Raw genomic sequence first — 18,474 nt, 5'->3', positions numbered from 1 at the left:
CCTACAGAGAGGGACACGGGACCCTCATTCTTGAGATTGGCAGGGGTGCATAGGGGATAACTCGAAATCTTGTAACAACCCCTTTTAAGGGTCATGGAAAAGGAGTGGAAGGGAAAATAACCACCAGAACCTTCTGTCCTGGATGCCAAAATTGACCAACTTAATAAGGGACCCATTTTGATCTTTGCTATGGGGCCCCATTTTTATAGGATGCCCTTCAGTACATATAAAAGGTGACCAACTGGCCATTAGTTATAGCAGTGTTTCCCAACTCCATGCTCAAGGCACCCCAGCAGGTCATGTTTTCAGGATATCCTATAGTAAGCACACCCGTGCAATGTCTGAGGAAATCCTGAGAACATGACCTGTTGGGGTGCCTTGAGGACTGGTTGGGAAACACTGTGTCAGGGGTCCTTCACATGGGCACATGCATTTTTGCGCAAGCCTCAGTGCAACATATTTACGCTATGCACGTGACTTTTTACTGTACGTTTTCTGCATGCAGGGCTTGTTTACCCTGTTTCCCCGAAAATAAGACGCGTCTTATATTACTTTTTTCTCCCAAATATGGGCTACGTCTTATTTTCAGGGGGTGTCTTATTTCGCCGCGGCAAATCCGTCTGTGGCCGCTAATCCCTCAATTGGCCAGCTTTGTGGACGAAATTTCTCAGAAATCTCGTCCACATGAGACATCATTTTGTCACGGCAAAGCTGGGAGAAGCCGGTGTTGTGGTGCGGATTCACCGGCCACAGAAACGGAAAAGCGTGCAGCTAGGTCGCTTCAAAACAAGCAGCTGAGTGCCGTGGGTTTTGAAGCAGCGCTTTCCTGGCGGAAATCTCGCTGTTTATCGCTGTGGCCAAACCGCGACATTTCTGCTGGAAATACGCTCTGTGAGAACCCAGCCTTAAGAATCCCACAGGGTGCCTGATTCACACACAGAGCCATAACAAAATAAGGGCTGTAGAGTAACGTACCTGTCTGCAGACAGAAGGTCCTGGACCACCTGTAAGCAGGGATGGTATTGCAGCTTCCGGCCACCAGGGGGAGCTCATCACAGCGGACATGTACAGCAGGAACAGAACGTACAGTATGGACTTTTCCAGCCAGCAATGGGAGCTCACAACAGCACACTCGTGCAGCACAGCAGGGACAGGATAACAGCAGACTGTCTGCAGATCTACCTATACATCTGGAGGTAGGAGACAACGGGGATGGCAGCAGGGGACAGGCCTCTTGACTTGCCTGCACACTTTACTATGCCTTACTATCGGGGGGTGCCTTATATTTTGGACTTCTGCAAATTTCAGGGGGTGCCTTATTTTCAGGGGGTGTCTTATTTTCGGGGAAACACGGTAGTTGGGCGCGGCAGACGAACACACCCAATTTAAACGGCTATTTGGCCTCATGAGTTCCAGGTGTGTTCTTTTTTTCAAGGAATTGCGCAGTGTAGTGCACATGTGGGCGCACATTTGTGCACCTTCCATAGACTTCTATGGGGACCCCCGTTGCGCAAATGTGTATAAAAATAGAGCGTGTCCTTTTTTGTGTGCCCGGGAAATGATTCTGCAAAATTGGAAAGTGTGTGTGAACCCACTGAAATCAATGGGCTCTGTACATTGCCAATGTAAATTTTACATATGCAAATACCCCCGAGTTAAAGAGCCCTTGTAGGGTCATATTACCCAACGCCAGCGCCATCCTGACCTTCGGTGAAACCCTCGGTGTGGGACATCTCTCTAATCCCAAACAACACTCTGTGCCTGATGATTTGTACATTATAATTACTAGACGGAGCGATAAAAGCCGGTGACAAACCCTCCGTCACTCTTGTAAAAGCTCCGTGCGCCGACTGCCAAGACACACAAGTGTGATGTGAAATTAAGGGCAGAACAGAGAACAAAATAATTATAAAACAGTGTACACTAATTACTGGAGCTTGTGATGCCGGGTAATTATCCATCTCTTTCAGAGCCGACCTTAACAGTCACATAAAGTAATCTGTCGCCCTTTTACGTAAAGTGGATTTAATACCAACTCTGCACAACCCGCAGTAACCGGCAGCCCCGCCACCGGAGCATGGACTGCATGTCTCATCTCTTTCACACAGCCGGGAAATTTGCGTAAGATTTGTGTGTTGTGAGATGCACAAATCTCGCTTGAGTATGAACCCCGTTCTTTTGAATGGGGTCATACCCATGAGCGTTTTTTTTTTCACGCATTGCGGCGTGGTGTTAAAAATCACAACATGTCCTATCTTTGGGCGTTCTCTCGGAGCGCCTCACATGAGGTGCACACGAGGGCCATGCAAGGTTTACCCGTTGTTCCGTTATGCGGCTGTTATAAATACCCGTGGATGGTCAATAAAAGTGAATTAAAAAAAATCTGGAGCATGAAAAAAAATGGACATGCTCCATTTAGGTGCAGGTCTCCCGCGGGGACGGCTCCCGCGGGCTTCTATTGAAGCCTATGGAAGCCGTCCGGATCCGCGGGAGACCCGCACCAGAATAAACTCACCTGCTCCGGATCTGCCCTTCTTCGCAGCTTGATCTTCTCTCCGTCGCGGCCGGATCTTCTTTCTTCGGGCCGGTGGATGTGCCCGGCGCATGCGCGCGGCACGCAGCCGGCGTGCCGAACATGTCCGCTGGGCCGAACAAAGAAGATCCGGCTGCGACAGAGAGAAGATCAAGCCGCGAAGTAGGGAAGATCCGGAGCGTGCGGAGAGGTGAGTAATTGTTGTTTTCAGCCCTCATGTCCGCAGGGCAGGAGGGACCCGCTGCGGATTCTCCATGGAGAATCCGTAGCGGGCCTGATTTTCCCCGTGGGCATGAGGCCTTACACGTCTGATGTACAGCCGCGTGACACGTACGCAACCCCACTATGAAACAGAGCAGGGACTTTAAAAACAAATAAAGACCGTCACGCCGCGCATGTCCGCATGCGTCAGATACACGGGCATGCGCAGTACACTCCCTGCCATACGCGGTCTCTGCCGGCTCTGAATCACAACAAATGTTGTAGGGGAGATAGCGGTCTGAAATGTATGACCCACATGACACCAACAAGAACCGTCGGACGGAGGAGAAGGAACTGCAGGGCGCTTCAGCTACATATGCAGATAAGGCTTAGTCACACATTGCAAACTGCAAACTGTAGCTAAAAGTAGTTTAAAGGGGTTTTCCAACTAACTGGTGGCAGTGGGGGATCACTGTATATAAAAAAATAAGCGCTCGCCTCCTGCTGCCGCTCTGCTCCCCGCTGCCGCGCTCCACTGTTCTCTTCAAATCGGAGGCAGCGGTTACATTGGTTGTTTACCCATGTGACGGCTGCAGCCAGCAGAAGGCCCAACAAGGACGTCATCAATAAACCTGCCAGGGGCTTCTACATTAACAGGTTTAAGGGATATCACCTGGCCTTCTGTCTGGGTGGCTCCACCTGTTAGATGCCAGGTTGTCGGAGTGCCAAAACGATGGTCCAGCGCCACAATGAGTGTATATTTTGGTCCGTGATACAGAAAATATGGGACAGGCTACGATTTTTTTCATGCAGATCTAAAAACTTGCATGTCTGAATGAACAAAGCTTTTTTGCACATGCAGCGGTGCAATTTACTTTTTCCGCGAGTAAGGGCATGTGCATTTGTGTGTGGCAAAAAGAAAGACACCGATTGAAATGGCTAATTGGCCTAATGAGTTCCAGATGTGTCCGAATTCCTGCGTAATTATGCAGTATTTCACTGATCTCCTAGCGTATTTTGCATACATTTATGTATCCATTGACCTCTGTGGGCACTATTGGTGCGAAAATGTGCAGGGAAATAGAGCGTTGCCGCATATTTTTTTGCAAAGGAATTATATGTGCAAGTCAATGAACCCATTGAAATCAATGGGTTCTATTCTCTGCGGGTTGCGCACGCCAATTTTGTGTGCGCAAATACGCTCGTGTGACACCAGCCTTAATGTTCTATAGGTAATGCATTTGATGCACCTGCTGAAACACTCCATCAAGGTAAACTCACTACACATGATGCTACAGAACCGCACTACTACCAATGACATCACCAATACCGAGCTCTGGACTACTACCAATGACATCACCAATACCGAGCTCTGGACTACTACCAATGACATCTCCAATAACGAGGTCCGCACTACTACAAATGATATCACCAATAGCAGAATCCGCACTACGACCAATGACATCACCAATAACGAGGTCTGCACTATTACCAATGACATCACCAATAACGAGGTCTGCACTATTACCAATGACATCACTAATAACGAGGTCCGCACTACTACCCATGATGTCACCAATAACGAGGTCGCCACTACTACCAATGACATTACACATACCGAGGACCACACTACTACCAATAACATCACCAATAACGAGGTCCACACCACTACCAATGACATCACAAATAATGAGATCCACACTACTACTAATGATGTCACTAATAACGAGGTCCACACTACTACCAATTACATCACCAATAACGAGGTCCACACTACCACCAATGACATCACTAATAATGAGGTTCGCACTACTACCAATAACCTCCCCAATAACGAGGTCTGCACTACTACCGATGACATCACCAGTAACGAGGTCCAAGAACACATTTTTATGCTGCCTATATAAAAAACAAAAATAAATGGTTCTGTAAAGTTACGGCACGTAACAAGATGTGCTCAAAGTAGGGGACAAACAGTACGTAAATGTAAGCAGAGCCTTCTAGTACCTGTTGGACGGCTGCGATGCAATCTCTGTGCCTGTTATTACAGGTATGCCAGTCATGAGAACTATTTCATATAGAGATATAATCTACATAAAAACTTAATTCACTTTGTAAACACGTTACCTGAGTCAGATCTCCCAACCATCCCTCTTGGTCATCGGATTGTCCCGTGAAATGGACTTCATAAGGGCAGAGATTCCGGAAATGTAACCAAAATTGGGTTTTCGGGAGGTTTTATTTGCATTCTTTGACTTAGACGGAGTTTAAAATGTAATCTGAATGGAGATTCGGATATTCAAAGGCTGAAACGCGTTAGCAGTTCCAGCTCCCCCAAAGTTCGACAATGACTAACGGCGGTCTGAAGTGCCGGAAAGCCGTCAGCAGAGGAATATTGCTGTGGTTAACTTTATATATATATTGAATATGAACTAATAAAATTGATAGTTTGTAAACTTTCCAAACTGTGGAGGAGCTGGACACATCTCTTCAGTGGCTGCGGTTGGTCATGTTCTACCATATCAGTTTGGTCAGCTGGATTGTTTTTCTACCATTTTTATGCTTGTACCGCTCCTGAGTATATAGCTTGTATTATAATTCGGAGCTTCATTCATAATTCTGCTACATGTCATTAGACATTGACCATGTTGGTAGTCTATTGCGGCATGCTACACTATTCCGGCCATCGAAGAGCAATGGAAGTGTGAAACTTGCTTGTAAGCTAGAGGACCTAATAAGCACATGTTTAATGCAATTAGAGTCTGTATATCATAACTATACAGTTGCAAGAAAAAGTAAGTGAACCCTTTGGAATTACCTCGATTTTTCAATAGATTACTAATAAAATGTGGTTTGATTGTTATCTAAGTCACAGCTGTAGATCAACACAAGCGAACTGAACTAATAACACACAGAGGTACCGTTCAACAAAACCTTATCCCAGATGCTGTATGAAGCCGGGTGGAGGGACTACATGGTTTGGGGCTGATTTGCTGCCTCAGGACCTGAATACCTGGTGACCATTGAGGGGACAATGACTTCTAAGTAGAGAGGAGCGAGTATACTCGCTAAGGCACATTACTCGAGCGAGTAGTGCCTTAGCCGAGTATCTCCCCGCTCGTCTCTAAAGATTCGGGGGCCGGCGGAGGGCGGGGAGGAACGGAAGGGAGATTTCTCTCCCCCCCCCCCCGCTCCACCCTGCTCCCCGCCGCAACTCACCTGTCACCCGCGCCGGTCCCCGAATCTTTAGAGACGAGCGGGGAGATACTCGGCTAAGGCACTATTCGCTCGAGTAATGTGCCTTAGCGAGTATACTCGCTCATCTCTACTTCTAAGGTAACCTTCACATGGGGGGCTAATGCTGCAGAATGTCCACCAGCAGAATCGCTGCGTTAATTCTACAGCATTTATAGTACGAGCCGCGTGGATTTAAAAATGTCTTCCACATTTTACGCAAAGAATCCGCAACATTTTTGAAAAACGCTGTGGAGTTTAAATCCCTAGCATGTCTACTTATGCTATGGAATTCAAACCTTGAAATAAAAGGGTTAACTTCCACAGCTGATCCACGATCCACGTGGCCAAGTCCATGCCATTTAGGTGCAGATTTGGCCAAACATGGATTCCAAGCAGCATTGCTGTAGTATTCTGTTGCAGAATGCCCACAGCAATTTCACTAAGTGTGAAGGTTCCCCGAGGGCAGCAGTCCATGAACCCCAAGCTGAAGAGGTATTGAGTGAAGCAACAAGACCATGACCCAAAGCACACACGTAACTCAACCACAGGTCAACAAGTAGGCTTCTATGGGAGCTGCTGGCTGATTGCAGCTAAAAGATAGGGCAAAAACCCATAATTTCTGGCTGCGTTCAAAAGCGGCCGCCAGAATCAACAGCGTATGTCCTATCTTTTCCCACCATCCGATTTTATGCGCCAGAAAATTGCGTATCTGAATGAATACATTGAAATTCAATGGTCATCATTTTCGGCTGACGTTTTACCATGGCCAAATAGCCTGAGACAAAACGCTTGTGTGCAACATTGGATTCCAATGTATTTGGTCACATGGGAGATTGGGAAAAAAAAAAAAAAATAGGACCATCAAAACGTCAAATTGCTGACTGTTTTCGGACGCCGATTTTTTTCGCTGCGTCAAATAATAGGTCTACAGAAAACCGATAAGATTGGTGGATGTCCAACTATTGAGTCCGGATTCAAATGAACAGAGCTGCGGTCATGCATGTTTTACTGTCGTTTCTGCGCACGAAAAAAGTCCCCCATGTTCCCATTTATTGAAATAGGCAATGAGTGCAGTTAGTTCAATATGTACGATTTCTGTCCACAAATAAATGCGCCATAAATTAGAGCGTGCCGCATATTTTTTTTACGATAAACGCTCACAAAATACACTTATGTGAAGGAAACCATTGAAATCAATGAGGTCTATTTGCTGCCTATTGCGCTGCGCAAATACGCCCGTGTGACACCGGCCTAAGGGCTTATTTACATGGAAGTGTTTGTACACGCAGAGAATAGAACCCATTGATTTCATTGGTTTCGTTCACATGTACAGATTTTGCGTGCGCAAAAAAGTACACAGCACGCTCTACTTTCCTGCGCATTCGTGTAGGGAAAGAACACATCTGGAACTCATTGCACTAATTGCCCGTTTCAATGACTGGGAGCATCGTTGTGTGATTTTGCGTGCTTCGTAAGGCTAACTTCACACAGGCAAGTGCGATATCGGGCCGTGAATCAAGGCGTTTGCCAGCATGCTATTGTATCAAAATCGCATCGCAGTCGCATAACTTAGGGGAAGTAGCGAACCTCCGCTGCGGCTGACAGCCAGGATCGCGGAGTGTCTCCCATTGTTTTCAATGTGAGACCTTGCATTGCACTTGCGTGCAACTAGCACGCAGAGTGGTCCTGTCGACGGTCCCACTCATTTACACGGGCAGGGAAATCACCTCCACCCAGATTTAAAAGGCTACACAGCATTACGAGGAGCCGGTGTTCGCGGGTATGTGCAGTGTTATGCGCATACATATGTGTACATTTGCGCACCCCATAGACTTCTATTGGGACCATTTGTGCGTAAAAAATAGAACATATCACATTTTTTTCTTGTGAGTGAAATACGCACACAAAAAAAGAACCATGAGAATAAACCCATTGAATTCAATGGGTTCTATTCTCTGCGTGCGCCAAGGTTGCCCATGTGCAGCTGCCCTTCGAATTCACCTCTCCCTGCTCCCTGTTGTGTCCCACTCCACTGCTCAGTCCTCCGCTGCTGCAGCCAATAGCAGAGCTCAGCAATAGAGTGCTGTTATTGGCTGCAGCGCCTGTGACGTCCCTGATGCAACCTGTAAACAGGGCTTCAAAGGGGAGACCTAGAGCAGCGACACAGCGGGGAGCAGGGAGAGGTGGTGCTTATTTGTTATGTCACTGCATGGTCAATGGATTTCACACAGGAGCTCCAACTCGGACAACCCCTTTAAATGATCAAAGCATAACAGCGGCACTTTAAATATTAATATAATTGGCTAATTTCAATCTAAAACTCATGAGCGATCCAAGACAGGAGCAGCATCTGCTTCATTGAAACCAATATTCATCAACTGTAATGCTGAATAATTAACATGATCTGTCATCTCTTTCCATTGAAAACCTCCACAGAAACGCATGGTTGTTCCAGAAAAAGAATGTCTTGTTTCTCCAAAATGTCATTTCTAAAGGAGAACATGCACTCCGTAGAAGGAACTGAAATCCAGCCGCTAGCATGGTGCTTTCCAAATGATGCGGACTATTAGGAACAATACAAAACTGCTGCTGTGCGATCATTCTTTTGTTTTTGTGTTCGCCGTCCGGTGATACTTGGCGATGAATGATATCAGAGCTCTTGTAATGTTCCTAGAACACCAGACACAGCAGAAAGCCCATCGAGGGAGAACAAGCAGCAACCACCGCACACCGATCCCTGTAGGGATGAGTGATAAGTAACTTTTTGGGGTTGCGTTGCTTATGTGCAGGAAGAACTCACAAAGCATTCACTCTGCTCAGGCTCTATTCACAGCAGGAAAGCAGAATTCCCTGGATGAACGGATCCGTCTCATAGCGGAACCAAACAGTGCTTAATGGAACCATTGACTATAAATGGGTCCGTTCGGTTCCTGCACTTGTCCGAAGGGGAAAAAATCCCTGCATGCATGACTATTTCATCCGTCGTTTCACCCAGATCTGCATCGGAGGTGTGAACAGAGCCTTACTTGCAGTTCTATGTAAAACCGCGTCTGGTGAGATCACGAAGAGTTGTGACAAACAGTACATACATGCAAAGCTCAACTGTAGACTGAAGTTACCATGATGCGCTTAATTACCTGCAGCCCTATGTAAACTGCAGATCACAGAGTTGGTTTCCCAAAGGCTCAGCTGTAGGGCTTCTTCAGACGACCGTTATTTTGTCCAGCTTCATAGACGTGGAAATCACGCCCGCAAAGAGAGACGAAATGCGACCATTGATTTAGATAGGATTGTCGTGCGATATTACTACACGCGAGAAAAGATAGGCAGGAACAATCTTCAGGCATTTTTTTAAAAACTCGGGCACAATCGCACATGAATTTCCTAAATTGAGGCGGCTTTACACGACCGTATTCGCAAATACGCAGCGCGGCATATTTGTGCATGAATGAGGTTTGAAGAGCTACACACCTTTGCCATGGAATAAAGGCTAATTAGCCTAATGAGGTTCAGATGTGTTCTTTTTTTCTGCATTTTGCGCAGTATTTCACGCTTCCTCCTGTGTATTTGCTCGTCTCCTATAGACTTCTATGGGATTTTTGCTGCGCGAACGCAGGAAAATAGAGCGGGACCTACTTTTTACATGTGCACTAAATGCGCTTATGAGAACAAACCCAGTGTAATCAATGTGTTCTGTTCTCTGTTTTTAGCATTCGGAGATTTTGCGTGCGCAAATACAGTTGTATGAAGAAGCCCTAAAAATGGACCCGGAACATTAGGGTGTTTTAGGTCTTCATTCTACTCGTTTCTATAGCGCATACATTACTTGATATTGGCCCCATTGGGGCTGACAGCCTTAGTTCACCTATTAGTAGAAGTTTAGAGTGTGGGAGGGATTTCACAAATACCTACAACTCTGTGAATGTTGATCTTAGTGGGATTTGTACTTGGGACCCCAGCACTGCAAGGCAACAGTGCTAACCACTGAGCCACCACACTTCCTACACATAGGCATATTTCCTGCCACATGCCATGGAAATCTATCAAAATTCCCAGGTTCATCATGTGGATTTTGACAGGTATTTTCAGTGGAATTTAGCTATTGGCAAATCCTCATCAATCCATATGTTAGAGATGGGGATTGTGGGGCAGATTTTAACCACCCGGCGGAATACTCCACAGCATTTACAGTATGAGCCAGGTGGAGAGGATTTCAAAAATCTTCCTCACTTGGTGCGAAAATTTTCAGCAATTAATCCACAGCGTTTTTGAAAAATGTAGTTCTAAATCCGCAGCATGTCTATTTATGCTAGGAATTCAACCTTGAAGATACAAGGGTTACGCTCCGCAGACGATCCGTAATTAAAAGCATGGCCAAATCCGCACCATTTAGGTGTGCATTGGCCTCCATGGATTTCCAGTGGAACTGCTGCGGTATTCTGCTGTGGAACGGCCGTTGTGGATTTGGTACGTATTTGCTGCAGGTTTTCTGCCACATATGAAGGTGGTCCTGGAGTTCGTCAGGCCTGATATATTCCTCCTCAGAAGATAATCCTCTGCCAAAGGTGTCTTTCCCTCTCTTATCATTGAAACAAACACCACGATCGCCCGGTCCATGTGTATATGTTTATAGGGCCGTCCGGATTGTTGGCATTCAACAATCAATATGTACGGTTCGTTATATTAGGTTTACAGTACATATAACATTAGGTTGAGTCAAACGGTCAACTGAGTGTTAACGTGGTCTTTCTGCATCAGACAAACACAGCTCTGCTACATGAGAGGTACTGCATACATTACGTCTGGGTCAAACAGTTGAGGTACGGTGTACAAAATAAAATATACTGCATGAAATATATGCCAAGAGGACAGACTGTGGACAGTTATTAGGAACCACAAATAGGATGTAGACAGAAACCGAGAAACAGAATAGTTACATCCGAGAGAAACAAATCTGCTACATATGACAAATTAAAGGGGTTGTAGCAGAATTTCAAGTTATCCCCAATCTACACCTGCTGATCAGTTGGGGTCTCATTGCTGGGACCCTCGCTGATCTCGAGTTACTGCACCCCCCACAGTAAGGAGGAGACTGAATGAAGCGCTGGTCGTGCAAGTTCACCAGCGTTCCACTCACTTTCAATGGGACTACCACCATACCCGAACGGCACATACTTGGGTATTTCCGTCAACCCCATAGCGCTCCCTTCATGGTGACATCACTGCGAGGGGAAAAGCGATCCTCGGAATGGCAGGAAAATGGGACACAGGAGTCCCATTCTCGAGATCTCTGAGGGTCTCAGCTGTGTGACCTCAACCAATCAGCAAGTTATCCTCTTTGCTGTGGATAGGGGATAACTTGAAATTCTGATAACCCATTTAAAGGGGTTTTCCAGGGAAATACTATTGATGACCTATCATCAGGATAGGTCATTAATAGTTGATCGGCCGGGGTCCGTCACTTGGGACCCCGACCGATCGGCTGAGCATGTGCAATATAAGCTGTCATCACCGCAAATACATAGAAGTCAGAGCGGAAGCCTCCATGCCGACCTCCATATAGTGTCCGGCGCTTGTAACTGCAAGCACAGCTCACGTTGATTTCAATGAGAGCCAAGCCTGCAGTTACAAGCGCCGGCCACTACACAGAGCTCAGCTGATCGTTCGGGGTCCCAGACAACAGAAGCTTGTGCTCTGACCTCCGTGTATTTGCGGTGCTGACAGCATGCATTGCACATGCTCAGCTGATCGATCGGGTCCTGACCGACGGACCCCGGCCAATCAATTACTGATGACCTATCCTGATGATAGGTCATCAATAGTATTTCCCTGGAAACCCCCTTTAAGCTCTAATGCCTCTGTACATATATCACGTTACTACAGCCAGCATGAAGATATGACTTAACCTTAGTCCGGGTTCACATATGTGTTGGAATCTCCATCGGGCAAAAAAAATGCATGCAGAGCTTCTTCTTCATTATAGTCAATAGGTCCGTTTGGCGCTGTTCAGTTCTGTCCTAAGACAGATCCATTCGGCCAGAGGATTCCCCTTTCCTTCTCCCCAAACGGATCCCCCAAACACAGATGTGAAAGCCGCCTTCCATCCTTTGTTCTACACACCAAGTAAACATGTTATGCTTACATGTTACAATTCTATTTATAATTACACCAGAATGTTTCCATCTCCGTGTGAAGAACTACGACACAAAATATACACATCCACATAAACTCACAGTGCTTATGGGAAATTCAATAATCCCGGACGAAGGGTCACATACTTCTCTTATAATCAACAACTACAAGCAGTTATAATAAATATTCCATGGAAAGAGAAGTTTGATTACCCCCCCCCCCCCCCCCCCAAAAAGCTAATACTGAAGAATGTGACACTGATCTCTGACAATGGGACTCGGATGATCGCCATACATCATAAAAGTAGATTAGTGGGTGGCTGGTGTTTACAGACGCTGCATGTCTATGGGATAAACAAATGACTGTGAGTCACTCGGCACTTGTGCTGTCACACAAGATGTCACACACAATTTTGTTCCCTAATTCTGGTGTAAAACTTCCTACCATCAGCAAACAAACGAGTCATTATTAAGCAGAAATGAAAACTTGCTGAGAAAACACAAAGAATACAATGTCGCTGCACTCTGCATTTTCTTCGTTCGCCTTGTTGACTTTTATCTCCGTCCACCCCACACATTTCCCACAATCACTACAGTGGAACATAAACCGTCCTTAGATAACGATTTCTGCCTAAACCCTGCGGATGCCGCGACATTAGAAAGTAAAAGTACAATAGTAACCATACAAATGACTCGGCATGTAGAGGGAAATCAATGATCGGAGGCCATCAGGGTCCTTTCACACGGGGCGGAATATAGGCCGCGCGGCGCACTGCAAGCTCTTCGGATGCAGAATTGAAAATGGCTTAAAACCTGCTTGTAAGTCTGCATCAGAATTCGCGGATTTTAGAATGGAGTTTCACCGCTGCGGATTTGCATAATTCCGTCCCGTGTGAACGGCCCTTTAGGTCGGTCTTGCACATGCGTATGTAAAAACGGTAATACATGCAGAACTATGTATGCATGCGTTTTTTTACTCAGGAACACCGCAAGCGAGCAGACTCTTTTCCCTCACCCAGTAGCATAGTTACCTGCGTGAAAAATAAGCCGCGGTATTACTCGTGCAGCTGCGTTTTTAACGCACCCCTTTCATGTCAATGGGCGACCTAGTGCGTGAAATCCCCACCGAAACGCCTTAAATAGGACATGCTGCGCGTGTTAAATACGCGACACAAAAACGCTAGTGCGAGAGACCCCATTGAAATGCATAGGGCTTTAATGCTGCATATTCCGTATGCGCAAAAAACGCACGTAACACAACGCTTGTGTAAGAGTAAGGATCGCTTCTAAACTAGTCTGATTTCAGCCGATTGTATCCTCTGGTATTGTTAGCACCATCGCTAGTGAACGGCGCTATCCATCGTTCTCATCTAATTGGCCGAATAGAAAGTCCCTGGGTTATTTGTGCCTGGAATGTCTGCTGGCAGGCCAGCATTGATAGAGTTTCCTATGCTTTGTGAGACACACACCCTGTTATTTTCCCAGACAAAAAAGACAAGCTGATCCAGTGAGAAAAAAAACTGAGAGTATCTGGACAAAGTGCACGTTCTCTCACATCCTCTACTTTATGTATGGGCATGAATACTACTTCTCTACTCTACACACACTGGTGATGACAACATACATCAACATAAGTTGTGTACATGAAAAGCCCAAACGACGCACAGATGTAGCAAAGCTGCATTTGTCATCTAGTCCTTAATGGATACATTGTTTCCATCTTGTCGTAACTATATAAAAATTCAAATATTGCAATCATTAACTCAAACCGCAGATGCAGAATTATTACTATGTTACCACATTGGGAGTAGTTACGCCAAATGTCAAACTCATACTGCTACATCCAACAAATGCATCCCGGCATGTATCACAGTATCATCTCTATAGAAGGATGATGAGCGGTGCACGAGCAGTGAGTAGTGCAGCATTAATAGATGGGATGGACGTCTCTGCAAGGCAGTGCATGGTGTGCACAGTGCATGCCCACTACTAGATATATATATGTAGATATATATATATATATATACACATTATCTTGCATGCATGCGTTCTATTGCTATTATTACTATAAAGCAGGACTCACATATCTCTTGAGCTTCTTCTCTGGGGGTGACTTGATGAGCCAGCCAGTGCAGACCACATCCCCTGCTGCACTCATGTTGCCCCCCTTACAGGACACTGAGGGTCCAGTGTGTGGCTGCCTGTGAATTATCAGCTTCCTTCAGCTGTGCTCCTGTGCTGCTCTATCACAAGAAGGAAGTGGAGGAGACATCACTAGAACAGGCAGCTCCCTCCTTCCCTCCCTCCCTCCACCCCACACGTCACTCTGGACGAGCTGCCTCATAAATACAAACCGAACACGTGCACCATTAACACTTGCTTGTTTACAACCCAAGAATGAGGCCTATTGTCAGCGGAAAGTGCCAGTCCCGTAGGAGGCAGGGGGTGGAATACCAATGAGACCCATCACAGAGGACTTCCTATGGCAGACTCCGCTACCGTAGAATGGATCAATTCTGTCGCTCGTACAAATCGGAGCATTGTTTTACACTACCGCTTTTATTCTTGGCCTGTCTGCCGTATTCCTCAACATGTCACATCGCACTTGCGCATGCCATGACGTTGGCTCTCATGTACCAATTTCATGACACAGTTGAATCTTCTCAAAAATCCGGGCTGGTGTCTAAATTATCACACATGATCCAGATTTCTTTGGAGAATAGATATCCCTCCGGAGTTTATTCCATAAGCGCAGGACAATTGGTATAATACAGGAAATGCAACGCGTTTCGAAGGGCTTACTGACTCATTTGCCTCCTTTTTAAGCAGATGACATGTTAATAGTGTTAAAAACTATTTAAACTGGGCGACCAGAAGTGCATTCGTGCGCTAGTGAAAGCCCACGTGTGCCAAAAAGCACGCTGCTAGAATATAATGGGCGGCGAGTAGAGATGAGCGTGCATACTCGCTAAGGGCAATTGCTCGAGCCAGCATTGTCCTTAGTGAGTACCTGCCCGCTCGAAAGACAAGGGTCGGGTGCCGGCGGTGGGCAGGGAGCTGCAGGGGACAGTGGGGAGGAACGGAGGGGAGATCTCTCTCTCCCTCTCTCCTCCCCCCCCGCTCCCCCCTGCTGACTGCCGCAACTCACCGCTCCCCCGCGCCAGCACCTGAACCTTGTCTATCGAGCAGGCAGGTACTCGCTAAGGGCAATGCTCGCTCGAGCAATTGCCCTTAGCGAGTATGCTCGCTCATCACTAGCGGCGAAGCATATTCATGCACACATGTATATCCACGGTAAAATAGATCATGCTGTGTTTATTTTCCGCTCACGGATTACTCAATTCCAACATGCTAATGCGATGGAAACTGCGTAAGTCAATGCATTTGATTGATCCGTGTATTACCACGGATTGTACGCTTGTGGAAGCCGCAATTCAAATCCAGTTGTGTGAGACCTAAGAGATTCTAAAATAATCGATTGAAACATGGAAATTAAAATAAAACAAGATAAAAAGTATATTAAAATAAAATAGAAAGGTATTAAAATAATAAACATAAACTTGTATTAAAAACATATTGAAAATTATGGATAGCAAATCTAAACGAATAAAACCGAAAAGGAGTTTGAATAAAAAATATAAGAAAGAGAGGAAATGAAGGCGGCCCTACAACCACAGTATATTATGATAGAAGTAAACGGGAGTAAAGGAATGTGTGGGGAATAGGGATGAGCGAGTATACTCGCTAAGGCACTACTCGTTCGAGTAATGTGCTTTATCCGAGTATCTCCCTGCTCGTCCCTGAAGATTCGGGGGCCGCCACGGAGCAGGGAGCTGCGGGGGAGAGCGGGGAGGAGTGGAGGGGAGATCTCTCTCTCCCTCTCTACCGCCCGCTCTGCCCCGCTCCCCGCCACGACTCACCTGTCAGCTGCAGCGGCCCCCGAATCTTCAGAGACGAGCAGGGAGATACTCGTCTAAAGCACATTACTCGAGCGAGTAGTGCCTTAGCGAGTATACTCACTCATCTCTAGTGGGGAATCTAATTAAAATTAACTGTAAATATGTTAAAACTATTAAAAAGCAAAAAAATATAATAACATAATAAAAATAATTCACTCTGGGTTTCATCCTATAAGAACAGCAAGTCACTTTGATAAATACATAATCTTTTATAGCACAGGACTGATTAGATTTGCTTTCTGGAACATGACATCATTTGGTTATGAGTACGACGCACATTATGAGTCTAAACTGAGAATCACTGTCTACATCAGAATTCGGCATCGTCATTATATTCGTAGATCGCCTAAAGACTGATACCTTCATGTTTCCAGGAAGCTAACTCTATGATACTCTCATCTGTCTGGGATGACTTAGTGATCCTGCACTGAGCAGGGGATCGGACCCGATGACTCTGGAGGTCCCTTCCAACTCTACCATTCTATGACTCTATGTTGGTACCGGGTACTCTTTTCTACACCCTCATGCCAGGACTCGGTGAATTATACTGGAGATGTGGGGAAGAGCAAGGCTCCTTTCTAAACATATTCTGGTCTTGTTGTGTCCTTTTCCCCCTTTGGGATAAAGTTAAAGAAGTAATTATCGGGTTTTCAACTGGCCTTGGTCCAGCTTTGTCCCTCCATCATTATTGCAAGACTCCACTCTATCTAGAAACTGTCCATCCAACGCTTTCTGGTAACGACCACTAAGGCATGGATCCCTTTATTACAGAAATAGACAAATGCTGCTACCATTTCCCTCTGGTTTGCTAAAATCAATGGAGGACCTGGCTTATTCTCTTCATAATTCCTATCACAGGAAACCTGGTTCTACTGGATGGAATTCCAACAGTACGCTGAGTATGTTGATCTACTACATTACGCTGCCTAAGCATCTACTGGCTTGGCTTGGACAGGACATGGACTTGGTTCCCGCTCCCCACACACTTTATCTTCTTCCTCCTCTTTTATTACCTGTTTCCTTTCTCTTTCTTGTTTTACCCCACTTTCATGTTGGTTTTATTTGTTGAAAATCCTGGGGTGGATCTGGAGCTCTAAAGTTATTTCTACTGTTGACCGTGATTGGTTACATATTTGAGCTTTTTTTAATATTTTGTGGTATGCGGTGGGTGCCCCCTTCTGTGATTATAGCCTTGTTATAAATGTATTAAAATGAGCTGATGGCACTTGAGATTAACCTGCCAATGACCATAAATGACTTTCTCCAATCTAAACTGACGTCAGAGCCTCTTTCTTATGGATCGAAACAAGGATGAACTAAGTGGTTGGGTTGTTGGGCAATGACTAAGAGCCTGGCAATTGTGGAAAGCTTGTAAGCTGCCTTTGGTAATATGTAGATGATGTGGCCAGCAGTGAAGAACTCTTCTCAAAAGTTGTCAAAGAAACATTCACATAAAATATGCATAAAAGAAGAATGAGAAGTAAATGAAAACACTAATTACTTCATCACAATGCAAGAGGCCATACAAAGTGCATCTACAGATACAAAATATCATATCTACCCTTAGATGCTACTGATAGCAACTTCAGCTTACTCTGCAAAAAGCAGAACCACGACAGAAAAGTTCAAGCCCTCACATAGCTATGTCGCCGGAAAAATAAAAAAAGTTATGACTTTTGAAAGCGAGGATGAAAGAATTAAAAAAGACAAATGAAGAAGGGGCTGCAGTGGGAAGGAGTCCTCCAGGGTCATCGGGTCCAACCCTCTGCTCAGTGCAGGATCACTAAATCATCCTAGACAGATTTCTGTCCAGTCTCTGTTTGAAGACTTCAATTGAAGGAGAATTCACCACCTCTCGTGGCAACCTGTTCCACACATTGATCACCCTCACTGTCTAATATCTAATTTGTGTCTCCTCCCTTTCAGTTTCATTCCATTGCTTCTAGTCTTTCCTTGTGCAGATGAGAATAGGGCTGATCCCTCTGCACTGTGACAGCTCTTCAGATATTTGTAGACAGCTATTAAGTCTCCTCTCAGCCTTCTTTTTTGCAAGCTAAACATTCCCAGATCCTTTAACAGTTCCTCATAGGACATGATTTGCAGACCGCTCACCATCCCATCTATAAACAATAAGCTATTGAGACACCATTAGCTCAAAACCTAATAAAGGGACCAAAGGAGTATTGAAAGCTTGCTGTTTACTATTTTTGATTTTGATTTTAACTACAGATATCAACCTGGGCATGAAAGACTTAATGTGATAATTACTGATGCTAATTAGACTACTTATATACCTGACATCATGGTATTTGTAGAGACGCCCATAAACTATTGAGAAATAGGCCTCTGAAGCTCATCTGGTGTACTAGTCACACAAACTATGAGAGATATAATATATGTATTATTGAAGTGT

At 45.4% G+C, this 18,474-nt stretch overlaps 1 protein-coding gene across 2 annotated transcripts in view; it reads right to left on the bottom strand.

The window, feature by feature from the left end:
• GAB3 (GRB2 associated binding protein 3) overlaps positions 1 to 14,330 on the bottom strand; it is a 123,663-nt gene extending 109,333 nt beyond the window's left edge. For both annotated transcript variants that reach the window (XR_010787021.1, XM_066581700.1), the window contains exon 1: positions 14,186 to 14,330. Coding sequence is in view for 1 of the 2 variants with exons in the window: in XM_066581700.1 (XP_066437797.1) it covers positions 14,186 to 14,260 (75 nt within the window). In the remaining variant the exon portion in view is untranslated. The remainder of the gene's footprint in view (positions 1 to 14,185) is intronic.
• Between the last annotated feature and the right edge of the window lie 4,144 nt (positions 14,331 to 18,474).

Source organism: Eleutherodactylus coqui, chromosome 10 (genome assembly GCF_035609145.1).
Source record: "Eleutherodactylus coqui strain aEleCoq1 chromosome 10, aEleCoq1.hap1, whole genome shotgun sequence".
NCBI lineage: Eukaryota > Metazoa > Chordata > Amphibia > Anura > Eleutherodactylidae > Eleutherodactylus > Eleutherodactylus coqui.
The sequence above is the reverse complement of the archived record's forward strand: the minus strand, read 5'-3'. Positions and strand labels throughout refer to the sequence as shown.